The sequence below is a fragment of the Caloenas nicobarica genome, chromosome 2 (assembly GCF_036013445.1).
Source record: "Caloenas nicobarica isolate bCalNic1 chromosome 2, bCalNic1.hap1, whole genome shotgun sequence".
Classification (NCBI taxonomy): domain Eukaryota; kingdom Metazoa; phylum Chordata; class Aves; order Columbiformes; family Columbidae; genus Caloenas; species Caloenas nicobarica.
In genome coordinates, this window is record NC_088246.1 from 126,895,153 (window position 1) to 126,922,808 (window position 27,656).

Sequence of the window (27,656 nt, forward strand, 5' to 3'; positions counted from 1 at the left end):
AAGTAATTCATGATCATTTGGGGGTTTACTTCAAAAAGAGGCATATCAAGTATAGACTCCATGTTAAAAGCCAGACAGCCTTGTAAGGCACCGGGCACACCTGCCATTACTGGTTTAGTCATGGCTGACACATTTGGCTCTACCAGGATTTTCTCACCCCTTGTTTTGTTCAATATTCATGGTTAGTTAACAGAGAAAATACTGATTGAGCACAAAAGGGTTTGGGAGTCAGTGGTGGACTACAAAGGGAATGATACAGTAAGGTGATAGCATTGAGGAAGCAGTGTCTGTGAGCTGTGTTACAAGAATGCTGTCTACAGGACACCAGTAGTTATTCACTTTTACTCACCTCAGCTGACCTGTAACTGAAGTATTAGTATGAGAGGCGAATCTGAGCTAAGTCTAGAAAAGAATAGTAAAACATGAAGTCTGGAAAATATAACAATGTAATAAAAGTTTAGGACAACAGGAGATGAGACAGGAACCTTCCTATATATAAAAATTTACCTTAATGAAAGATGCTAGTGAAAAGTTTCCAATTTCTCTGGGGATGGAAATAGAGTATAAAAGTAAATTAAGTAATATTAAGTAGAATTAGATTGATGAAAATTAGAAATAATTTTGCAATGATTAAGCTTGTTTAGGACCTGAACAGGTAACGGAGGCACTCTGTGGTCTCCTCATCATTGGACTTTTTACTGAAGAAGTCAGAGACAAACTAGGAGTACTTATGGTGATGCATTGCAAGACATGTATGAGATACTGTCCAGTCACTTCCTACCCTCTGTTTATAGGATTAATTCAGCTTTGTCAAAATCCTTTGAAGAGGATAAACTCAGAAACTGCTTTAAGCTATCTTGAAATTTAAGAATATAAATATAAACTCCTGCTTAACCAACTTAATTTCCTTTTACGAAAAAGTCATCCATCTGGTTGACCAAGCAAAGCCAGTAGACGTGACGGTTTTGGGACTTTAGCAAAGCTTTTGATACTGACTCTCACAGTATCCTTCTGGATAAAGTGTCCAGCATGCAGATAGACTAGTCCATAATACATTGGGTGAACAATTGGCTGATGGATTGGGCTCAAGGAGTTATAGTAAATGAGGTTACCTCAGGCTGATGGTCAGCCACCAGGAGGGTTCCCCCGGGCTCAGTTTCAGGGCCAGTGCTCTTTAATGTTTTTATAAATGATCTGGATGCAGGAATTGAATGTACATTAATTAAGTTTGCCAATGATACTAAACTAGGAGAAGCTGTGGACTCCTTTGAGGGCAGAGGCGCCTTACAGAGAGATCTGAAAAAAACTAGAGAGCTGAACAATCACCAGTCATATGAAACTGAACAAGAGCAAGTTTAAGGAGTTTGATGTGCTGTCTCATTCGACTACACTAGAGCCAGAGAAAGATACTGAATAGCAAAGGTTATCTTATCATATAATGCAGGGAGGTAACCTACAGGCAGTTGTCAAATGTAATAAAATGCAAGCAGTTACATCCACAGCCTTTAAATGCAGCTGCACCAAACTCTTGCCCAGTCAATCCAGACCACGGCTGTTGAGTTGGGCAGCTGCTTATTGCACGATGTATTTCAAAGGACATTGCGCCAATACTGGTTAGTTTGTACTCACCAACAACCAAACCAATTTTTCATGTGAATTTGTCCATTTTTTGCATCAGCCCTCACCCAGGTCCTGGGACACCAGGATGAAAATAATAAAGCAAGGCTTAATCCCTACTCCAGAGAAACTGCAATCTAAAGGACAAAAGAAGTATTGAGTACCTTCCCTAAATGAAGAAGAGTGTGTCAGGGGTAGGGGGTTCCCTGGGGGCTGAGAGTGCTGGTGGGTCCCTGGACCGGTGGGACAGGGCCGGGCAGCTCGCGGCTGTCTGCATCCCAGGGCAGGAGTGCATCCCAGGCCTGATGGAGAGTCTCGCAGGGACTGAACATGGTCAGATAGTAAATCAGTGACAGAGGGAAGAAATAACTCAGTGTTTCCTACTTGTCATACCAGTGCCTTGAAGACAAAGTCTTCTTTAATCCTGCTTCCTGAAAAATACAAAAGGAAACCTGAAGCGGATCCCACCCTGACCCACAGACAGATTTCAGTCCTGGTCCAGCTCTTACACTATGGTGGACTGGACAAACCCCTTCTCTACTTTTTTGTGCCCTGAAGAATCTCTACATCTCCTGAAGGTGTGGTTGAAGATAAATCACTTGGCTGCCATCTAAGCCTGGCCAAGTTTATGACTCACTATAAATGTCTACAAATGTATCTTCAATAAAACAATGGTTATTTTCTTATCCTGAAGTACCAAGAGAAATAAGAATTTTTACCATGCTAAGGGTATATCAAGAAAAGAACCATTTGCCAGGCTGGTAGTGCCAAAAAAATAAGGAGGGCATGCAAACCATGGATAAGATTAATTTCTGCATATGGTGAATTGTTCCAGTGTGAGCATGTGTCGTGGTTTGATTGCAGGGTGACAATAAAACCATGGCAGACATATTGTTAACCCTCTCTCTCCCCCCTCTCCCCCGTTCCCCCCTCACTCTCCCCCCTTCCACTAACGACAGGCAATTGGGAGAGAAAGAAGGACAGAGAAGAGAGTTGGAAAAATTAAAAATGTTTTACTAATGCTACCAATAAAAACAGAGAAAATAATACAAAATATACAAAACCAATCTTGAAAGTCCCGGCAACTGCTCCGGCAGATGTAGGGCCGGCACCCGAAGTCCTGGACTGGACCCTACAGCCAACCGGAGCTGGATTCAGTCTGTCACTAGACCTCAGTTCGCAGGAACAACTCGCAAGGTCCTCTCCCGATGTCGGCCATAAGAAAAAGGGACGAGATCCTCGTGATCCCCCACTTTCATATGAAGTATGACGTGAATGGGATGGAATACTTTAGCTGGTCAATTTTCAGTTCACCTCCTGCTTGCACATCTTGTGAGATGCATCCTTATCAATGACCTTGCATTCCATTGCTACATCTACCAAAACATGTATCTAACTTTCAGGGAAACTGCAGTTATTTAGAAGGCTTTAGCTGACAGGGAAATTCACTAAAAGAGAAACTTGTTTTTTAACAAGACCAGGACAGCATGACAGCGTAATAGGAAACAAAGCAAAAGAAAAAGGTGGAAATCATTATGCTGGAAGAAGTCCCCAGCATCAAGAAACAGGTGTGACTTATAGCTCAGCACCTCAAGTAGCTGTATCCTCTCACGAAAGGCTGTGGTTGGGATTAGGGAAGTGGCAGAGTGGAGAGGTGAAGTACCCCGGCCAGGCAGAGGGGAGGAAGGTGTTCATCAATGTGCTGCTCACATATGGTCCCACTGTGCCTTGGTCTTCCAGTGCTGTACTATATCATGTAGTTTCTTATTTCTGGAATGAAAAATGGGCTAATTCCTGCCTTTGGTCATGTTGTGGGGCCCTTAATAGAACTAGTGCACATGACTAGGTCAGAATTGGTGAACTAAAAGTCTGTTTACCAACTTCCATGAAACTATGAGTTAGAAGATCACATGGCTGAAGCCAGGGCACTTCCTTATCTAATTCTTTCAAAAGCTTACTTATTAAAGGGTTCATGCATTACCAAAGAGCAAGAAGACAAAGTTTTTTAGATAATATCTGATTCAGTAACACGTATACTTACATGCATGTGAGCAACCCCAACATATTCAACTATAGATACAAAATCCAGTAATAAGACTATTGATACACTTTACATTAAATATTTGCTTAAGTACCTTATGGCTTAATATACTTCTCATGCAGAAATGAAACCAGTGCATTTACTTGACTATTAAGCACTGTTGATTAATATTAAAATTGCAAAATATTAACCAAAGCTAAATCAACTGAATGCAAGGGAATGGAAACATGAAGAGTTCTGGCAGATCATGGGAAAAAACAACACAGAGAGGCTGGAAGCACTCTGCTTTTTGTGTGGTTTTGTGGAGTGAAACTAAATACTACATATTGGGATTTGTTTTGCAAAGACTTTATCACTTGTAGTTTTTCTCTGATATTGTCATAAAGCCTTTTTAGTAACAGTTTTGGGAAGTCAAAGCATTGGCTGGAATAAAGAGAATTATTTGCTTTTAAGCAAATGAATTCTGCTGTTGCAAAAAATGTTGTAAGATTGTGCTTAGATTTATAGGAATGGACTCTCACTACCTAATTATCTGCTTTTAATACACTCTCAACTGTGAGAAAATATCAGAGAAAAAAAAAAAGGATATCCAATGTAGTATTAACAAACTCTGCAATTTTAACAAGCCATCCCAGTATACCAAATCACAGCTTTTATGTATTAAATCTTTCAAAGACCATATCTTCCCTGTTATAGTGCCAACATCTTCAGTGCCATGTCCTGAAAAGTAATCTTTGCTACTTTTAAAAAAGACTTCAAGGGGCAGTTATTCCAGTAAACCATAATGTGTTCATGGTAACACCCAATCCCTTACTTTCCTAACATCAAACCAATTAGATCTCAAGGAAAATTAACTTTGACTTCCTGTTTTTATAAAGTTTTTTTTTTTGCTAAGGAATAGATGAAAACATCAGGTGTTTCATTGTGAACAAGCTTCTATTAATGACTGCATGCAACTGTTCTCTAGGCAACACAAGGAAGTAAAAAACAAGGCATGATTTATTTGTTCAAGACCTTCACATACTGAAGTTTTCCTTTTGGCATTTTTCTCAAGACCTTGTAACTAGACTTGCTGTGGTGATGTCTGCTGATGCTTTTTCTGCCTCTTTTTTTGCTGACTTTTGACAGACAGGGCCTCCCTGCTGTCTCTATCTTCATTGAAGTGATCAGTATTGCTTGCGTTTGGAGTAAAGATCCTGGTTGTTCCAGCTAACTGGTTCCAGAGCTGCCTCCTTCAAATAACAATGCGGGGTCTGGCAGGATGTCATTGTGCACTGAGTTCAAAAGCACAAAAATTTTGACTATTATTTTCTGTACTTACTTGTTACATGTGTTTCTTCATGAGCAATAATTTATAATTGAGTGAGTAGTGACTTCAATTAACCAAACTTCTTCAGTAATTCTCTGTATTGACTATGTGAGAATTATTATTATTAGTGTGAAAAAAATTGAATTAATTATATAAGCTTCACAATAAAAAGCAATACAAACAGAAATAAAAGAGTATAAAACATCAAATCATCAATGTACAGTTTTCAGTTCTTTAGGAAACCTAAAACACAGCCCTTTCCCCCAGAAACAACGAACCCTGAAACAGTGGTTGCCAGAAGGCAGAGATTAAATATCCACACCTATAGGTATACTCTACTGTACAGAGGTTAGAGTGATTTAGGAAGTTGCTGATAACTTGTGTGATAATAAATTCACGAAACTTTTCTTTCAGAATTCCTAACATTGCAATTCACATGAAATAGAGTTTTCAACTCAACTGAATTGTAATAATTTATAAACCACTTAAATTGCTTTTCACTGGCAATTCCTGAGAAAATCCGATGATCTGCCAAAATGATAATGTAACTTTAATATTCCAAGGCAAGGACCACACTGCAGCTGCAACACCAATCTGTACCCTATTGGGAATTGACATGTGCTAAAAAATTGTATTGGCTTCAGAGGATTGGAGGAAAATGGGCTGGCTTCCTTTCACCATTACTATGTGTTCAATACAAGGCTCAAGAATCCTATTTCTGCCTTCTTCAAGATCTCAACTTAAGCAGTTACTACACACCACTGCTGTCAATATGACAATGAAGATACATCCCGTCCCATCCAGGAAAAAGCCTTACTGCTGCTAGATCATGAAATTACTAATCTCGGTTAAAAGGCAGAGTTTATTACAGAAATTTAGGGTTTCAAATCCTGACAATGAAATACAAATAAAGCATTGATTAAATGCTTCAGGTAGATTGCCTGGGTTTTTTTTGGTTTGGTTTGGTTTGTTTTTTGTTGTTGTTGTTGTTTTGGTTTTGGTTTTGGTTTTTAAACAGGAAAATTATGTACCGAGCCACTGCATTCACAGAAAATGAAGTACTCAAAAATTATGAAGTACTGGCCTTGCAATTTAAAATATGTTTAACTTTTCCCTTGGTGATTATTGTATAAGAAATCATACTTAAACATTTATTATAGCCTATTTTGTCCACTGATACTGCACAGGGGACATTTTGAGAACAACCGTAGTGCTGACTTTTTCTAATTTTCAATTTGCAACCTATATTTTAGTATTTTTGTTCCATAATTACTTCATCTTTTTCAAGAAAGCCAGTCGAAACACTATTATATTTCTAAATGGGCTGTACCAGTCCCATTAATTTGTTTGGGTTGCTGCTTTGGAAGAATTTCCTCTTGACTTATTTTGTTACAAAGAGTCCTTTGAGGCTCACCTCCTTTCCCTTTGTCTTGCAGTTCTCTCAGAAAACTGTATTTTGTGACTTCACAGGGGAAAAACAACAACAACAACAACGAGAAACCAAACAAAAACAAATCCATGTATCTGAGGAAAGCTCACTTCCTCACTTGAAAAGCATCAGGTGGTTGTAGCTGTCTCTAGATCTGAACAGTTTTGGTTCCTCTTACCCGACTTGTTCTGCATAAGGAGTAGTAAAATCCACAGAAAAATATTTTTGTCTTCCTTTAGGCAGATCATTCCTATCATCCATACAAAAATACACTTAGTAAAAGGCTAGCAATGACACATAGTATAGAGCTGATGATACTCGATTTCTGTATTCAATAATTCCCCTTCGAAAGGAGCAACCACCTCACTCACTGGAGTTATTACAGAAGTAGTTGTCATTCATACTGCCTATAGAAGAAAATTCAACCCTGGTTCCCAAGGTTTCTCCTACAGTGTGGTATGATTCTGACCAATGGTGTCTTCCATACCTTTGTTTACTACTAGCTACCTATAAAATTAATTTGTTTATCAGTGTTTGGTTGATTGACATATTGAGGAGTCGTGTGTCAGTGGAATCCAGCTCTCCCAAAGCAACTTCTGTCAACAGTTTTCCACACAGGAGGTCTGATAGCTAATGAAGTCTGAGACAAACCTGGAAAATGTGAGTAAGAAGACATATCTTTTTCTAATTCCACTGGTATCATTTGACCAGACTCCTCATTGTTGGTTTGATTGTATCATGGTTTTCTTCTCATTAAGGATTATGTAAAGTCTACAGATATCTCTCATATACACTTTTAATGGATTTCTGGGGGAAAAAATCTGCTCTCTTTGGGGGAATGGGTGTTGCTATTCGTTTCTTCACTTTCTTCAGCAATGTTGCATGAAATATGATCCAGTTAGAAGTGGATAGGGTGAAAACTGCTTATTTTTCTTGAGCATTCTTGAGCATGGCATATCCTTTTCAGCATAACTGGGCAAAGCCATTTCTTTGTGGCTGGCAGCATCATGATCCCATATGCTTTTAACCATCTTCTCTATTTCATAAAATTACACGGGTTCGTTTTTTTTTCTGGTCCTTCTCCCCTGCTCAGTTGAATCATTACAGAAAATTTTCTTCGTCATTGTTTCTGAAGAGATCTGAAGTTGATTTTCATAGACTACTGTCTTATGAATCTTCATAGCATCTGTTTTGAGTTCCCCAGTGATCATTTCTACATCAATAATATCAAGTTCCTCCATCTTGTCAGCTATATCAAAGTTGCCTGTTTTTCCAGTGTGAAACCTCTTTGATATATAATGCTTGACACACCTTTTCATTTGCTTATAATAAAGAGTTAGAATATTTTTGTGTTTGTCTTTTATTGGTCCTGAAGGTTTCCAACTAAAATAATTTATAACTCTTTTTATGATTGACATCATTTTGTACATTTTTTATCATCTGTCACTTTCACTGCCTAGACTCAAGTACAAGCAAAAGCATAGGCGTATGCTTATTTGATTGATTAAATAGCTATTTTAGGTGTTTACTAAGATATACTTGAATTTCTGTTTTTTGCCACTTATTTTTCTCATATCTTGATAACCTCTTACCCAATACTCCTGAGAGATTCAGCTTTGACTATTTGCCTTTGGTAATGTGGTGGGTTGACCTTGGCTGGATACCAGGTGCCCACAAAGGCCACCCCATCCCTCCCCTCCTCTGCAGGACAGGAGAGGAAGGAAATAAGATGGAAAAAACTGTGAATCAGGATAAAGGCAGTTTAATAAAGCAAAAGCAAAGGTCGCACGTGGAAGCGAAATAAAACGAATGACTTTTTCTCTGCTTCCCATCACCAGGCAATGTCCAGCCACTTTCTGGGAAGTAGGGCTTCAATATGCATTGTGGTTGCTCCAGAAGACAAACGTCGTAATGACAAATACCCACCCACCCCTCTTTTTTAGCTTTTATTGCTGAACAGGCATCATATGGTATGGAATATCCCTTTGGTCAGTTTGGGTCAGCAGTCCCAACTGCATTCCCTCCCAAGATCTTGCTCACTCCCAGTCTGCTGGAGAGGGGGGAATGTTGGAGAGGCAGCCTTGACGCTGTGCGAACACTGCTGAGCAGCAGCCAAAACACTGCTGTGTTATCAACACCTTTCTAGCTACTGATACAGAGCACAGCACTGTGAGGGCTGCTGTGGGGAAGATTAACTCCATCTCAGCCAGACGCAAAACAGGTAATGACATCCCACATGGCTTCATCAGACTCTTGTTGCTGTTCTAGCAAAACCCTAATATGGTCTCCACCAGATAGACATAGGGGCCAATGAGCTTCTCCAAGCTCTTCAAAAGCATCATCATTTTTATATCTTCATCTATATTCTGGCAGTTAAAGTGCCGCTTTTGCTGGAGAGAGGTTGTAAGTCTAGAGACTGTGATGTTTCTGATTGCTTTCTTTGCAAATTATTTCTTTGTTTTCTTTGGTGGCGTTGCTGCTCACTGCCCATACCTGCTCTCCTTTTCTCTTTCATTCCTCCTGAAAGAAGTAAAACATGGTCTCTTCAGTTCTCCATTATACCATCTGGTGATACCAAATACACTTTATAAGTCTTTATGTGGAGATATACATTACTACCACAGGGTGATCTTACCAATGAAGATACACAGGCCATTTTCCACCATCTTCATGGGAAATATTTCCAGTCATGCTGCTGCTGTGGAGTCTGCAGCAGTCTGTCTCTGTGTGTAAATTCATTTCACACAAGCCAAGGGGGATGTCACACTGACTTAATAAAGTCCACTAGGATATTGTATTTTTCATTTTCTTCTTCATGTTACACTTTTGTTAGGGACATAATACTGCACAGCTGTCACCTTCACGGTCTCAGTTTACTGTGGCTTTTCACCACAAGTGCCTTAGTTCTGATCTTCCTGCTGGATAGATCATGATTTCTTGAGCCTGATGCAATCTGCTCCTGACCATCTGGCCTCACCTGATTTTCCAGTTTTCCTATGATTTGTTGTGATTTTTTTTCAGCCTGTAGAATCAAATGTACTTTCCATGTTATCATAATGCCCACCAATAATATTCTTTTGGCAGAGCAGGTGAGGTAAGTGGTGATGTGACAAAAAGTAAATGGAAAGTTGTGTAGGTTAGTGAAGATTAGCAAAAATTTTGGAAAACTCTAGAATGACCTAGAAAAGCAGCATTTATTATGCAAAGAAGTTGAAGTGCATTGCCAGAACATGCTGGATTTTAGTATGTGGCCACATCTTGTATGCAGATCCTTTATCCTCTCTTAACTCTATCCAGTTTCTTCTGGGTTTTCAATTACTTTTAACCTTTTAAGCAAAACATCAGGTCATTATGGACAGCACAATTAAGAAGTGTACTTATTGTGCAATGGTGGTCAGAAAAGTTAATTAGATGTTAGGCTGCATTAAAAATGAGATGGAGAATAAATAGGAAAAGATAGCATATTCTTTTACGTATGCTAATATTCCAAACCCACCTTGAATACTGAATTCACTTTACATTGTATTATTTGAAAAAGAAGGGGATGTAAAAAAATATAACTGTCCAAAAGAAAAAGAGCAATGAAGGGAATTCATTAACATTCTGAACAAGCGAGGTAATTGCATCAGAAGGGAGCAAAAAGTCTAGGGCTATTTCAAATGGAAAGATGGTGAAGATGCAGCAGAGATATAGCTAGAGGAGATATAGTGGAATCATACAGAGAAAACATGATAGCAGGGAGACTAAACTGGTGATGTCGTTTGTACCTTCCTCTAATAACAGAACAAAGGACCTATATAATTGCTTTCTGTGATTAAACAGTAGCTTTGCAATGTTCATAAGAAAATCCTTTCCCTTTCTGTAATGAAAAACTTACTTATGGAATGCAATGATGCAAGAAATTGAGCAAATAGCTTAGTGTGATATAAGGATGGATTGCATTGCCAAGAGGGAATGAGAAAAGGCTATACAATCACACAGAATAGAATAAAACAACAGAGGTCATCAATCCTAATGCTGCTAACCAAAAACCATTCATGTACCAGCATTCGTTTTGTTCATTATTACTACAGCTGGGCTTTGATGGAACAGTATCAGTGAGATCATGATAGATTAAAAACTACCTCTTAAACAGTATCCTGAGCTGTGACCATCAGTCTGTTCCCACATGTCATGTCCTAAATTACTAACAGTGGAGACCACTAACCTGAAACCACCACAGACTCCTTGACCATCGTCATGCTGGAATGTGCTCTTTGCCCATCTTCCCCATTCTCCTCTCACGGGACATTGTATTTGAGACCATCCAGGCAAATTACTGCAGTAGCTGTGTAATATTGGTTTATTGATTGCATTTAGGGGTTGTACCATAGGACTTCTAGTAATTTCCACACTATCATAACACACTGCTTGTGATTGTCACTTATTCCTTCTCAACAGAGAAATTTGCAGTGTGCAAGCATGACATTTCTCCGGGTACTAAAAAGGGAAGAAAACCATCAGTGTGTAGCTCAGAAATACTGCCTCCTGAAGGAATAAAACAAATCCACAGCTAGAGGAACAGTCGTGTTGCACCTGAGATTCAGTTCTGGCATTTCCTTTCAGCAGTGGGCTGCAAAGCAGAACTGCATGCTGTTCCTGGGAGGCTTCACCTTCTGTGATGCTGAGGGCTCTGCCTGGAGCCCAGCTGAACCTTCAGCCCAATGCTAGCTGCCCTGTTGCACCTGAGGGGACTCCTCACAGGTCTCATGGGCTTGTGCCGTGCCAGGTTGCAATCGATTGCCAGCTCCGTTTGGGATCAAGTTTCTGGAGACCTCAGGAAGGGATTCTTTGAGCTCTCAGGAGCTTTATCGTGGACTGATTCCCTGCTAGATGGTGTAATGTGTCCCTGAGCTGAGGCAAAGGGAAGATCAGATGTCACTTTCCTGCTCCCCTGTATAGGTCTCAGGTGGAAGCTGGTCCCACCAGGGATCCAAAGGCCCCCCCACCTGCACTTGCCCTCCCCAAGCACAGGGGCTGTGAAGGTCCCTGTTTTTCAGCCAAATTACACATAAGAAAGACTTCTTGCACGTTTAACATCAGGGACAAAGTATTCGTTTGGTAAGGGTGCCCACAATATGAATGAGAGTATGTAGGAGGAGATTCCTAACACAGACTTGAATGCGGAGCGTGTAATTCAGGGACTATTGGTTGCTATGGAGTTCAATTGAAGTGGAAAGTAACAGCAAAAAACCTCATAATACTTGTATAATGAAGAACGTCGAGTAGAAACATAACATGAGGAATATTTTTATACCTTTAAGAAAGCCACTGAGAGGCAATTTTTGCATGTTAAAAGAATAAACCAATGTAGTTTCTTTCTGCTGGCCAGTACATCTCTCCCCCACTGGCAATGACAGAGGCTTCCAGCTCACTCCAAGCAGAAATTCAAAGCCAGCCAGATATCTGTGGGTGTCGGGCCTCCATTCAGTTATAAACTAAGCAGTGGATTTCTGATCTTGTTGAATACAGTCAGGTCTCAGCTTAGTCTGTTTTATTATTTGTACCCAGTGCTCTGTTGGACTAACTATTTCCAAAGGAAAAAAAAAAATCAGTACACTTATCTACCATTCTGTTATCCTGGATGTAAAGTTAGTTTGGAATTCTATTTATAGACTTGCATTGTCTTGCTGCGGAGAAAATCTTGCTGTTTTTTCATTACAAAACAGGAGTGATGCCTGTCTGAACCTGACATACTGGAACAGCCTAATGTAGCTACACCGGATGTGAAAGAAGAATAATTTGAAGCTATGGTATCAACTTAATGCAACCTATGTTTTACTCAGTAGGAGTTTTATCTGCATATATTGTTTCTACAGAGAAATAAAAAAAATCTGTAACTTGGTACCCTAAAAAATAGGAAAAAAACTCAGATTGTTGTATAAGAATTTCTCCAGTTTGCATGCTAGTGAATTATTCATATTTTTGCCGCTAACAAGTTTAAATAGCTTTGAATTTTTCTACAAAGAAAGTTACCCACGGCTGGTCGAAATATTTGTTGTGAACATTTGCTGTGAATGCAACCCATTTTCTTTGTGAATCATAGACAAGCCTTGCTAATTTCTGAGCACATATGTACTATTCGGGTCTCAGACAGATGAGACAAACAAGCTCTTTTCAGTGCATGAGTCAGCTGTGAGCTCCCCTGTTTGATTGTTCATCTTCTCTGATGCATGGTGAGTCAAGTGAGTTACCATGGTTTTTTTCACAATTCTTCATTTTCTTGTTATTCTTCCTGGTTATTCTTCATCCAAAGGCTGTCTGGCATTGTTCGGCATTCATACGAGGGGCTTTCCTCACCAAAAGGTCGTAGAATGTGAAGATCAGATCTTGCAGTGGTTGGATTGACTCCCATTACCCTCTGATGCATGAGAGGCAGAGTAGCTACTCATGACCCTGAGTTTGAATCAAGACATGAATGCCCAAGAACTGTATGTCAGTAATTTCCTGTACTTTTTTCAGCAGAGGTGAGGTTTGAATTTCTAAAATAAACACATGCATTTTAAAACCCCAGATGTTTTCTAAGAACCATTATCAGAAGTTGGGGCTTTCTTATCAATACTTCATGAGCAGAAAGGACAATTTAATCTGCTGAAATAAATGACTTAGTATGATTTATGAATACGTGTTCAAAACACAATGCTGACTGGATTCCAGGGGCTTTTCCATTAACACTTCCCTGGCTGCGTGTGGGAGCAGTTAAAAATGCTCCTTCCTTGGTTCTTGCTCCTTCACCAGTGTCGATCTCCTCGTTGTTCACGTCTCCCTTTCTAAGCCTTTTCTTACAGCTTCTTCAGCTTTGAATAGCTCAAATAATGTGGGGCAACCTGAGCGTGTTTTTCTGGTGCTTCTTCTTTCTGCTTCCTCTATTGCACGTTACTCCCAGTGGGAAACCTCGCAGGGCAGTGCCAGCTCTCCCTCCGCTAGAAGCTAAGCATGGGCTTCTGATCTCCGTTGGTGATTTACTGTGTGGGGAGGGAAAAAGTGAGATGTGGTCTCCTACCTGATTTGTATCTATGTCATGTTTGCAGCTTGCTAAATGTTATTCAGCCTTGGCCATAGCTTTTTTGTGAGATGTACTATACTCTCTTCTGGTCTAAGGTGTTCAAACAGACTCAGCGAAACCGCATTTATATTTCTCAGTCTTTTGTTAGCTTATGTTAAATACGATGGTATTGTAAGTTCACTTCTTTGTTACATTTAAAAAGTGATAAATTCATTGATTTTGTATCCCGAGCTGTTTTTTAACAAGTAAAGAAATCCCTCTAATCTGTATTTGCATTTAACTAAGCCACCCTTTAAGTATTACTGGAGAGAGGCTCTTACCACATACTAACTCAGGGAGCTTAAACTGAGTGGTCTGCAACTGCCAAGATAATGACACTGGTCCAAACTTTGTTAGCCTGCTGCCTTGCAAGACAGTCAGGATTTTTGGTGACAACTTGTTTTTGATGCTACCAGACAATCTTAATGGCTTCAGCTGCCAGTACTTCTGTACATTCATACTTCTAACTGTCTGAATAATCCAATTAATTTCACTAGCATGCCTAAAACAGAGCCTGTGCTCAACTGTTCAGAGACAGCAATGTCAAAAGCCTTTACTGATGCTATCTTCTCCAAAATGTGTCACTTTCTTGCAGCATATCTTATTTGACCCCTTATTTTCCAACAGTCCCTCAGCTTTATTATCCATGTGTCTCTTCAAAGCGACTGGTGGCAGAGACATGCAAATAGATAATTTAATTTCCCTGCAATGTCTCTATCCCCTTTGATTGTTCCCATTGCACCCTGGTAGTCCACTGAGCCTTTTGATTCTCCCACATCCTGCTTACGCCTCTTATAATTAAGTAATTTCTTCTTATTTATTTTCATGTTATGCCTTTGGCTAATCTCCTCATCAAATCCCTCAGCTAAACAGTCTTCATTTTTTTTACCTTATTGTTCCTTACCACTAGCTTCTGTTGGGCTAACTTTCCATTTTCCAAAGGATATTTGGAGAGTCTCTTTTGTGGTACCTATCCATTCAGCCAAGGCAGATGATAGGCACTCCGCCTCCTCGTTTTTGTGTTTCTGGGCCTTGTGCAAATCTTTTATAACTCATTAGTGGCTCACTTCAGTAGACTCCACGCTGAATCCTTACAGCATCTTACACATTTCCCTTTGTATAATAGTAATTTATTTCACATTTTCCTTTGTGAGGGGTTTAAACTGGTGTGGAGGGGAGTTGGAGGAGGGCAGGGAACATTAAGCAAAGGAACAAAAGAGATGGACTAATAGAAAGTGGCTCTGTGTTCATGCATAGAAAATGATTTGGATGCAAATCAGTCACAGAGCTGAATGATTTTTCTCAAATCCTCAAGATTAGGGAGCAGAGGGCTTCAGCCTGAAGTGGCACTCTCTTTGATTTCTCTCCAGACCCTGCATTCACAAAACAACGTGCCTCCAAACAGCCCACCTGAAGGACTTGTGCGCTGCTTACATGTCTCCTTGTACTCGTCTGAAAAATGTCTTTGTGTTCACTTGGAGTTATTTCCTACACCATGTCTCAAAACTGCAAGTACATAGAGGGGAGAAGGGATCTGGACAGGGGACAGCCAAATTAGTTACACACTAGAAAATCTGTGTGCCTTATCTCCAAGACAAATCATTTCTATGGGAAGCACAGGTAAGAAATTGCTTGATAATCTGGTAGTTTATATAGACACCTAAACAAAGATTGGAATTCCTAAGGATAGAGTCTGAGAGGAAGGTTTTGCTCAGTCAGTTGTAATTTAGAGTTTCAGTGGATTATAGAAGATGCCTTATATACACCATTTCCATACAGCCCTACTGAATCATTACACAACCTTTAAAAGCACCAGAGGTAGCAGGATCAATAATATGAGTTTGCATCTTCTATTAAGAAAACTTATTCCAAAAAATAAAGGGTGAAACCTTTTCTGATCACAATGTAACCTTATTTTCACACCTTCAGCAATAACAAATTTTCAGTTCATTTTAAGATTTGCAAATACGGGGTTAAATCCATCTTTCCCAATCTAACCAGAAAGCCTATCTATGAATGATGACACCATTTTGTGTTGACACCGACCAGAGAGCAGAGAAGGCTGGCATGTGTCTGAGGACACTTTTGGAGACACTGCACACCTCAGACCTTCCATGGCACAGTTCTTATGGAAGGCTGACCCCCTTGAATAGGGATGCTGGGTTAGACCAATGTAGGATAGATCTGTAGATCTGGTCTAGGGGTGCAATTGCTTTTTTTGCCACTGAAAATGTAGTAATTTCATGTTGCTGCTTGAAAGTAGTCACCCGTTTCAGCTGGGCAGTGGGTAGTATATTCATATCACAGTTTTTTGAAATAAATTTAGACTGAAAATAAATGCCAGTTGCCAATCCAACTGGTATGCCTTCACCTTACGTTGCTAAGGAAAGTACTCCTTCAGTTTGTCTGTTTAGCACAGCTTCCCCACACGATCTGGAAAGGTCAAGGTTGCCCTGTTACTGCAAATGAGAGAGGAGTGGTTTGGTACCCACCAGCAACAAAGTTAAACATCTTTATAAGCTCTATGTCTTGCAAGTTGCCTCAGCAATTATACTCCAGAGAAGCTTCTAACTTAAGCAGAGAGGCACAGTTCAGAAATAGCTTTTTCAAGGGACTGTGTCTTTAGAGAAGGAAAGTGCATTTCCACTCAAAACCTGCTGAGAGAAAAGAGAAAGAATAAGAAAACATTTCACCATTAACTTCTAAGAGAAATTTATCATGTATTGCTGCCTTTCAGGGGCAGAGGTCTTGATTGTAGAGCAGTTTGTTTTGACTACACATAGTTTTTTTCTCTCAGGCAGAATTTGAAACAACACTCTCGTAGGCTTAGATGACTTGTTTTAAATTAAACAGCAGAAAAGGATTAAATGAAAATCTCTGCAGCAGAACACGGTCTGAGCCTCCCCTGTAATAGACTTCAGGCCTCATCAAAATCTGAGAATTATGCAGAGATAAAGCAGACTGCAACAACAATATGTTACAACTTCATTTTACAAAAGTTCCAGCTGTACTTTCAGAATCTTTCCTTGTTTGTTGCTCTCTAAAATAATCTGTTATTGGTAGATCATCCTAATGGGAAAGACAGCTGATGAGATGGCCTGATTCACCTTACTCAGGTGTAAATATGGAATGTCATTAAAGTATCTAACTCTTGCTTTTGTAAAATGCATGAGATGGAAGTAGAGAGAAGCCCAGGCTTCTCAGTACAGACTTTCACATTAAGGAAAACATTTCAACATTTTCTTCTCTGTCACTTGCTATTTCCTTCAGGGCCCCCAAGGTTTCTAATTATTCTCCCAGAGCTGAGGGAAGCCTTGCAGCTAGCCTATTGGTAGCTGCTAATTAATAAAGGGTTCCTATTTTGAGTGGATGCAGCTATTTTCCATGTTGCATTTGCTTCACTGAAATAAGGCAACAGTCAGACTTCATTGTGCAAAGCCTTGGATAATTCCCTCCACTCAAGCAGGAAGCCAGAAAGCCTAGTTGTAACCATACCAGTTGTATTAATATCGTACAGATTTATTTCCTTTTCTGATTTTCCTCTTTATAATAGAAAGAAAAGAAGGAGAAAAAATGGCAACATATATCCAAAGGAGCAGGGATTTAAACTGATAGACTAAATGTGTTTCACTTCACCACAGAATAATATTTTCCCAAAGTAGCTTAACTAAAGTCTATTGTAAGCAATGCCAGAAGAATCAAAATTCAGGGCTTATTTTATCCACCAGTGAGCAGGACTTACCACATCAAAAAGAGTAATGTGAGTTTCAGAGCAGGAGCACTTTAGTGACACCTCTGAAACAACTTTCTTTTCAAAAGAATTCTACCAGAATAAATCCCTGTCCCTTGTTCATGCCCCATCCACAGCAAAGCTGAGTATCTTGAGGTCTGAAGATAACTGCAACCACTGTTGTTTTTTTTTTTTTTTCCTGCTTTGGCGTTAGGAACTCCTTCATAGACATCCTTCGGGCTATCCTACTGTCCTTGGAAGTGCTCATCGAAGATCAAGAGCTTCAGATAAATGGCTTCATTCTAATTATAGATTGGAGCAACTTCTCCTTCAAGCAAGCCTCCAAGCTTACACCATCTATCCTCAAACTGGCCATTGAAGGGTTACAGGTAGGTGAAGGGTAATACATGCACCTGCAGTTTTTATTGCTGCAGACAGTGATTTTTGCCTCATCAGGCATCAGGCAGGGTGAAAGGTGGTAAGAGAAAATAATCCAGAATGCTTTAGTGTCCCACTTTCTTGCAGCATGGATTGATTTTCATATGTTTCATTTCGAAAGTCTTTCACTTTTATTTCAGCTGTAAATCGGCGTAACCAGTATATGTGTTACTTACTGCAGCATTAAGAAGGACAGTTAGAGATTTGAGGTTTAATCCATCAGAGAATTCAAAGGGATTAAAATCCGGTGGTGTCTGCCTTCTGGAGTGCACAGTCCACATGCAAGCACATCTGTACGCACAGGGAGGGTGGCAGGAGAAGAGACCAGTTCCCTCAGCAGATGGAAATGTGCTGTTGTGCTCAGGCGGATGCATTTGAGTCAGAGGGAAATGAGGAAGAGGCAGGATGGGCTCCCTGTCGTGCCCTCATTCTGACTGCCTTAATTTGTCACACAGGATCCTGTTACATTATGGTTCAGGTTGTTCAGGGGCTGCAAATCCAGTTGGTGCTTTCAAATAAATAGGAGCAAGATAAAACTGCCTGCTGTTAGGGAGATAGGTGGAAAGTGAGGCCAAGGTGGCTTGGGCCTGATGAGGCGGCCCGATGATGAAGGTAGGCTGTTGTGCTCAAAGAGAACTTCAGCTATTTCCACTAGAGTCTGAGCCCATCTCTCCTGCTAGACCTGAGATGGATTTTTAGGTTTGAAGTAGCCTGGCACAACCTTATTAATGTGGGCATTTGACAGAACCCAGGGACTATTTAGGTGAAAAAACCTCTGGAGATCTCCTTGTCCAAACCCCTACTCAAAGCAGAACTGACTTAATCTTAGAGCAGGTTGCTCAAGCAGCATGTTTCATGTAACTCCATAGGAGAGATTCTATAAGTTCTTGTTTTTCCATTTTATTTTTAGTACTTTTCAGGTATCCTGCAGTCATAAATATCTCAGGAATAACCTTCCCTGGGGGGGGAGTGTTTTAACTTCATCTCATATACTAGAAAGAACAATTTGTTCAACTAATTTTTGACTAACAAATTGTCTACAATTAAATCATGATTATCTCTATTTTATGTTATTATTCAAAAATGAGGTAGAAAAATCTGCCAGTAGTTCCCCTTTGTGGAGGGTTTCATCTGTTCTGACAAATTAGAAAGTCAAGCTGCGCAATTAGTTCCTAGGCCAATACCTTATCTTCTCCTGCTGCTACTATCACTTTGTCTGCCTTCCTTCACAGAATAACATTCTATGGTTCAAAAATACCCTACAGTCAGAAGGAAGAGAAAGCCAAGTGACATTTATAAGGAAATCAAACTCCAGCAAGGTGTCCTTGTGCCTGTCTAAATTTTACTCTTCCACCTCTCCAGTAAGAGGCCAGTCCAGCGTTCATCCCATCTGGTTTCTGGCCACAGCACCGCATGGGAATGAGGGAACTCGTCCACCTTACAGCAGGTCCAGCTTTGAGTGGTGGAAAAGGAAGTTATTCCCTTCAAAGACATTTTCCCCTACTGTGCCTGTTCACAGGCTCTTCTTCAACATCTCCATTACCTGGAGGGAGCCCCCAGTTTATTCGCAGTTGTTGGCAACAGTGTATTTCTGGAAGTATGAAAACATGGAAGTACCAAAGGTGGTCTTATGACGGTGTCATTAGCCTGACATCCTGTGCTGGACAATTTAAGGAGGTTGCCTCTCTTGTTGGTGGGTGGGCATTGAAAGTCACATTACTGTTGTCTTCTTCATGATAAGTAGAAATATAACTGTCTCTCTAAAAAGTACAAATTGGGACAATGTGTCCCAGACTTTTCTAACCGCTGGCAGGCTTGATGAGTTGTAAGAGTTGTGAATGCTGCACTCTGATCTACTAGGAATAGAACAAGTCATTCATGCTTACAAAGCACATATTTAGCAAGCAATGTTGGTAGGGTTTTTTTAGAGGTGGGTTTTTTTTGGCTCTCATCATTGCTGTTGAAGTACCTTCATTAAGACTTTGTTCTATTATTATTTTAAAACAACTACCGTAATCCTAATGTAAATTTTATGTAAAATGTAATGGAAATGAAGGCAAGACCTACGTACAGAAAAAGATAAGCCACAATATGAGTTGCATTAGAGCTCACTGAAAGTGAAAAAGTCAGGTTCTACTCTTAGGAGATGATGATGTCTGAAAAAAATCAAGATTGTTTTAGTTCCTTGTTATTTCTCACAGCCAAGGCATTAGGCATGTACAGATGGTCAGGCAGGAAGATTACATAGATTTTCCAGTCCTCCTTTTTAATAAGAGATTTTGGGTCATTTTAAGTCCTGTGTAAGTATAGTGAAGTGGAAGGAAGGAAAATAATTGTCTCTTACAATTTCAAGTGGTGTTGAACTCATATGTTCACCTGTTGGTGTCTGAACCAGGAACTTCTAGCCTCTGTGTAATAGTAATTCTAATGCCATAGCTGAACCATTTGCCAATAGCTTTGTTAGGCTCTTATCTGATTCAGTATCTCAGACCATCACTTTCTGAAATACATTCTGAAATAAAAAATAAACAGTAGTGTACTTAATAATCTAAATTTCTGCATTGGGTAATTTTTTTCTTAGTTTCAAATTGCTTTAAGCCAATTAAAATATTGGCAGATTTTTTTTTTACATTTGTGTTCAATTTTTTTTTCCTCAAATTGCTGCTGCAGTGCATTGTGACTAAGTTCATAGAACAAACATTTCACAGGTGCATATGTGAATTTATCCTGTGTTGGAAGGCCTGCACTAGTCAAATCTAATAGACTTAGCTGCAGAGATTAGTATGCTGCTATTACATAGGATGCTCATTTCCAAATACTGTAAAGTCTGTAAACACTCAGGGAGGTGAAGTATGAGTTATATCACCACATGGCTGAAAGCACACTTTGCCCAATACTACTCTTCTTTCTGTTTGGATTTCTGTATATACTGCATCACGCAAAACAGTTCATTATAATTCAACAGGGCACCTACTCTGTTTCTCAGTTATTTAATGACCTAAAAGGAGCTTTACGACTCCACTTTAAATAACAGTTGTTCGGACACTAAACAGCTACTTGTACAGTACGGTGACTCTCATCATGTCATAGCAGCACCAGGACGAATGTGGTTTTAGTGCCTAAACCATCTCTGTTTAAGGAGCTCTGCTCTTTTATCACAAGCCAATTGCTAACGTATTCTTTGAGCTTGAACCATACTCCTTCCTAGACTTCACTGATCTTTTGAGTTTTAACACACTAAAGAGAAGATTATCATGTGGATGGAAAGGTGGGGAAAGAGATGTATATAAAACCAATCTATTTTGCCAATAACTTGGTGAGTTTTGACTTCTGATCCTTATTCTTTTAATGAGTACAGCTTTTCCCCTCCACAGCATATTTCTCCCCTCTGTTCTCTTCCTCTGTGAAGTTGTGTGTCATGCTGATCTTATAATTATCTTATAATGGTAGACAAAACTTAATTGTGGCTTAAGTTAACCGGAGACTGATCTTTTGGCATTTTGCATAACAGCTTAGAAGCATCAGAGTTTAATGGCAAAGGTAAGAAACCCATGTTGCAATTGTGAAGAGGGTAAAACATGTAAAAAATGGTCACTTCTTAGTATGTGAGATGTTTGCTACTGACCTCTAATAAACATGGGAATCAGGGCTGAAGTGTGTTACAGTGAACATAGCCTGGTGTACAGTGAAGCCTAGACTTTTTTTTTTTTTTTTTTTTTAAATGCTTGTTGGTTTTTGCTCAGAGGAGGTAGTTGCTTTGTCTCCAGACATGACTTTTGATTTCAGGGTGCTCCTACCAATGAATACAGAGAACCACTATTTGCTTCAACCTTATTCAACACCAGAGCTACATATTGCAGTTTGTGCATATGCATGCACATACCAATTTAGAAATTCCCCCAGCAAGTACTCTGAATTGAAGTGCAGCAGCTTCTCCAACAGCATCCAGCAATCTTCCAAAACTTTCAAAACAGCACGAGGTCTGACCGTGCCTGGCCATATCGTGGCCATATTCTTTTTTTTTTTTCTTTAATTATTCTGTAACATGCAATTCTACTCATATTTGTGAGGACAGTGACTACTTAAAAAATCGCTATGGCTACTTTATGACAATGATGAATCACTTCAGGGATGATGTTTAAAGTTCAAAAGGGCTTTGATTCAAATTTCACAATCCTTGCAGCAAATAGCAGTAACAACAGGGAACAACCAAGATCAACAAACAGGGATTATTCCCCAGATTTTCATTGGTAATAGCCTGGGAGAAGTTATGACCAATAAGGTCCATTAGGATATCCATTAAAGCTGTTTTATTTTTAAAAATTATCTTCAGTTTATCATCACCTAGTGAATTTGGAAACTGGTGTTCACAGGAGGAGAGGGCAATGAAAGGAAATCAATGTTGTTTGACTGAAGAACATCTTAATCAGATACCAATACTGGTAAAATTATTCTGAAAAAAATTATTCAAATACGGGAAACTTGTATAAGCTTCTATTAGAAAAGTATTTAAGGTACATTTGTCCAGAATAGCATCAATGCTGAGATCAGGTCAAGTAATCAAGCTAAGGGGTTGGTTTGGACACTATTGGAGATTATCCCACTTTGAAATCTGGAATGAAATATCATGTTAGGGAAAACTCAGCCTGCTCAGAATTATGTGAAGTGTTTTATCTTTAATATGGACAATTGTTTTAAATAACTTAAAATAGATTTTTAAATTATTTTAAAAATTCCCTCCTACTGTAATTATGTGGGATTGAGAAACTTAATGTCAGTTAAATTATAGCAGCAGATTACTTGTCTCTTGACACTAGCTTATACAATCAAATATTTTTCCTGTTGTGCTTCAGCAGGGAGAGCTAAAACATAAAATATGTTCAAAGTGCAGACCAGAATCCAGAGCTTGTAGAAAAAAAAGTGTAGTCCAATATTATGGCAAAAGTGTGATTTGATTTTGTATTTGTTTTTAAAAATCTTAGCAAGAAATATGAGCTTTTAGAGCTGATAAGAGTTTTCCAGAGAAAAACATTTTTTCTGGAACAATGTCATTTTTTTCAGAATAGAAGTATTACAGTGATATATGTTTCCTAAATTCTCTGGAAAACTCTGGAAATATGTTTGTTTCAAAATTGTTCATCTGGAAAATCAAAATATTTAACATTCCATTTTATTATGAGCAGTAAAAAGCACTTGATTCCTTTCTTAATTGTTATCAGTTCTTGCTTTTTCCGAGTTGAAATCAAGCTGAGATAATGGAACAACATTTCAGATCAGCATGATCTGGGTTTATGGCTGTGACTGAATCTTTGTTATGGCCAAACTGGGGATCTAAACAGAGCCTGAGCTATCCTCGTGCATCTGGAAATTTTCCCAAACCCTTTGCCCTGCAAGCTTGGTCTTTCCTTCACCAGCCCAGACCCTGGAGCAAGGAACTGACTCTTCTCTCCTTGTTTAAACACATCTATACTCTGAAACCCGTAGCAGGTGTGATCTCTTTGACTTAGTACTTCCAGTTGAACTCTTTGAGAGTCACACTAAGGATGCAGGCTTTGAGATTCCTTACACAGTGAGTATAAGATACTACTAGTCTTTCTATAGGGTTTCTGAACATAATACTGCTGTTACTTGAAAGTTTCAAGTGAGTGAGAATCGGGACCATAACACATGCAGAGCATTCTGGAGAGACTTGATCTAACTCGGCCTTTCTGTAGAAATCTGTAGTGGAGGGAGAAGTCTGTCTGTGCTAGAAATATCCTATGATGTTTTTATGTCTCATCAGGTATTTATAACAGCTCATATAACAGAAAGACAGAGAGCTCTCTGTCATTGCCTACTGAAGGCAGAACAGATCAAATCCTCAGTAATAGAAACTAGGCAAGTAAAACCATATATAGACACATGTATACACTGACCTGGACAAGGACAAGTAAAAAAAACCTTAGCACATAGTATTTATTTCTGGGAGACTAAACGCAGACTCAAAACTCATTCATCTGCTCTGCTGTTCTTACTGTTTCAAGTTCAAAATCTAAAAGCCAAAATCAGCAGACAGCTGAGGCCAGTTGCTGGAATAGTATAACTGTGTAGGGCTCTGTGCACATCTGCAGGGTAATACTGATTTATGGCAGCTGAGAATCAATCAGTCCTCTTGCTTTTCTGCTGTTAGAAAGAAATCTACTTTAAGGCTTTGGTGCTTTGTTTAGTTTTATGTCCAGGATTTAAAGACTTGTGAAAAATTAAGGGCATATTTAGATATTTTCATTTTGTGCAGAAGCCTTCTCATTACCTTTCTTAGGAGAGAGAAACTGAACAGAAGTGGATATTTTAGACTATGCTCTTGAGGATGGACAACCACTTCTTTAGTAGTGGCCTACCAGAAGGCAGACAATTTCCTCAGAGTATAATACCAGGATGATCCTGTGTCATAATCATAGCTTGTTGATATGTCCTAAAGGCATGTAGTAGCTTCCCAGACTAGAGTCCCTGTGAATTACTCCAGAAAACCTGCTAATAACTGAAGCTTATGTTCATAGAGACAAGAATAAACAAGATAAACATGGTTTACCTACAGAGGGGGACAAATCTGCACTGTGAAGACAACAGAGAAGTCCTTCAGTAAGAATTACTTAACTGTTTCTGAAAAGTGACAACTTCAAGATTTAATGACATTCAGCATCTGGAAAATGGCTACAGATCACAATTTAGCAGATGCTATAAGATGCAGTGGGCTTTCTCAAACATCTGTAGCAAAAAAACTTTGTTAATTTCAAATCCACTATTTGTATGAAATGTAAGTTTGCGTAATTACAGATATTTAGATGAAACCATTTCCAATATATTCACATAGAAAGCATACCAAGTTTTCCATTAAATGCTGCCTCAAAAGTTCCCAGATCTCTTCTCTAGCTACTTTTCTTCAGTATTAGAATGTGCTCCATGTTAGACATCTGTGCTGAACTGCTGAACATGATGTCACAGCTAATGATGAGCACTTAGTATCTGTTGAAAGAAGGTCAGCTTGAATCATTTCAGAAGCAGTCATGCTATCTGTCTCCAGCAGCTGTTTTGATCTATAGAGTGAGTACTCTCTGAGATGTCAGTGAAAGTACCTTTGAAATTTTAGGAAACGAGAAAAGTAATTCACTCATTATATGGAAAATAAAGGTAGATAAACAGACTTTGCTCTCTTCAAGGGAAGGTCTGTGCTCATTGTGTGCCTGTCATCTCTAGGGAGTTAACTGGAACAAGGGAAAAGAATAGCATAGTAGTCTGTAGACTCACATTTGTCACTTGAAAATTTAAATTAACTTCTTAGCAGAATTGATTAGCCCAGCCATGTTTGTTAGTTGCTCTTGGCTGTGAGTAAAGGATAAGCTGCAATGTGGACAGCCCAAGAGGCTGGACATGTTAAGTGGAAAGCCTTTTTCTAATGCCAGTTATTACATTTTAGTAAAGGTCATATCAAACTGCCAGTAAGAGTCAGACAGAAAGCAATTACTCTTTCAGCCCTGCCAAGAAAACAGGAAAGTTTATTGCAATAACGCTGGTTACAGCAGCAGCAAGTAGCTGTTTCTTACTGGTAGCCAGTAAAGCAGCAGCTAGAGCTGACACCAGTCATGCTTGAACCTTCCCACCAGCATATGCATAAGTAGCTCATGTTGTGCCATGGACATTTCTTTCTCTTATAAAATGTGAATGTGGCCAAATGTACTTGCATTAATTTACGTTATCCCTGTCCTCATTAATTTCACAGAACTTCAGGAGTGATGCATCTGTAATAACCATTTCACTTCTTTTACAACCCCAAAAACCTTTTCCTTTTTAGCATGGAAACTGAGTGAAAGCTTCCTGAAGAGAGTATTTACTACAGATACCTTCTTGCTATGAGAAATATATAAAGCAGTTATGCGAAAGTATCAAAGGGATTGCACACACAAGACTAGACCAGAAAGACGTAGGAGTAGTGACATGAGGGGAGACCTCATCACAGCCTACAGTTTCCTTACAAGGCGAGGGACCAATATGGTCAAAAGATACTGCAGTGCGTTCGGTAAGTTTGAGGTGAAGTCCCAACTGATGCAAATGGGACTTTTTGCCATTGCCTTGATGGAGACTGTAATTACCCCCCTGTCACACCTTGGCAGGAGGTGATTTTCCAGTTCATAGGAGTTTTCCCTGCTTGCAGAAAATGTCCCTCAAGAGCAGAGCACTTCTTGGAAATCTTGCACATCAGTTAGAACTTTTGTCTGGTGATCTTGAAATGCTCAGTTTTGTTCTCAAACATTCTTATGTCTCTTCTTAACTGTGTAGAGTTTAACACTTGAAACGTACATTCCTGAATAGCAGGGATTCCTTGATGCAAAAATGTCAACCTGAAACATCTCAAACTTCACAGTCTTCTGAGGAAAGGTGAAAACTTCAAGTGAAAAATTCCCTTCCTCTGTACCCCTTGCCCCCCTCTAAGATTTGCTTTTGAGAAATGGGAATTTTCTGGGAAAAAAGGATTTCAGTAGAAATTCCTTCAGTAGCTGTACTGCCCTGTAATTCAAACCTTCCTACAGTTCTTTCAGGATGTGTTTTGCATCCCTCTCTGCTAGACATGAAAATGCAGCTAAGAAAAAGCACAGCTAACACAAATACAATTACAATGCAAATATTCTTCAAATAGTAGATACATTTAGAATGTCATAAATTGACATTTTTCCAGAAAAAAGGAAGAAACATTAATAAATGTGTGTGGAGCAAAATACTTATTGCCGTTTAAGAATTACAGAGGATAACAGCAGAACTTTTAATAAACTGAAAATAAAATTAAAGCTTGCCTAGGCTTATAGGGTTATCTAAATCTTACTCTTATATTTTCCAAGAGAATTTAAAAGCAGCTTTGAATGAGTAGAAGTGTGCTCAGTACCAGATGTACTCTATGTCTGGAAGAGATGGTTTCTGGTGGGTTGGTGAGAAGGCTCATATGAATGGACATCTGCAGTAGTTACAAAGCATCCTACTCTATTTCTGTGTGATGTTTCACAGCGAGTCCCACTGGCAATCCTAACTTTGTTTGCCGCCTTTAACAAGTACGGAGAACCTGAATTTAAAAGTTTGTCAGGAAATAGTATCTCCTCAGTATAGCACAGACAGCATTAACCACGGTGTTTTCCTTTATTGTATCATTTGAAATAATTTGTCAAACTTATTGCTAAGTGTGAAGAAAGCTGCGAGGGGACAGTCCTAAAGAGATAAGGATTCCTGTATCTGTACTGTAACTGAAATTAATTAATTGGTGCAGATAAAGCTTTGGACTTAATTAATCCATGAGTGGGTTTTCTGCTGACACTGGAGACAGTATTTACTACTCAGACTCTCTGAAATTAAAAAAAAAAAGTTAATCATTTACTATGCAAAAAAAAAATCTTCCATATTTTCAGACAATTTCCAAGCATTTTTTTATCAAAAGGAAAATATTTGCACTTAAAACTAACAAGGCAAACCTCAGTTTCTCTTGCTTGCAGAAGCTGAGTTCGTGATCACTGCAGCATAGAGACTGTCTGTAGTCATTTGGCATCATGTGTAGAAGATCCAGTTGGACAATGGGACTCACAAAGAACTAAAGAAGCAGAAAACAGCTGAGCTATAGTCCTGGACAGATACTGTAGGAGAATCTCTGCAATTAAGCTTTTCTATGAAAAGTCAACATTTTCAGGAAGAAGGCCACAGCTTTTCACATAGAAATAAATACATAATTAGGCCAGAAGAGCTACCTCTTTTTGAAACTGAGAGAAACTCTGTTTCTCTGCAAGATTCTAGTTTAAGCGTATAGTGTATCACCCTACATATTCCTACCCAGTCCCTGCCATTGACATGTTGATTCAAAGGGACTTCTGGTCATCCAATAAAAATTTCTTCTTATAGCAGAACTACTGCGAATACTAGATCAATTCAGCCATAGCCAACAAATCAGCTGGCCATTATCTAGCTTTTTCCCTCTTCCCTGCTCTTTCTCTACCT

General features: G+C 39.2%; 1 protein-coding gene across 1 annotated transcript in view; it reads left to right on the forward strand.

Moving 5' to 3' along the window:
- Positions 1-27,656, forward strand: part of CLVS1 (clavesin 1) — a 91,220-nt gene that overhangs the window by 10,110 nt on the left and 53,454 nt on the right. Inside the window, exon 2 of the mRNA XM_065629344.1 lies at positions 17,425-17,599. Coding sequence (XP_065485416.1) covers positions 17,425-17,599 — 175 coding nt within the window. The remainder of the gene's footprint in view (positions 1-17,424; positions 17,600-27,656) is intronic.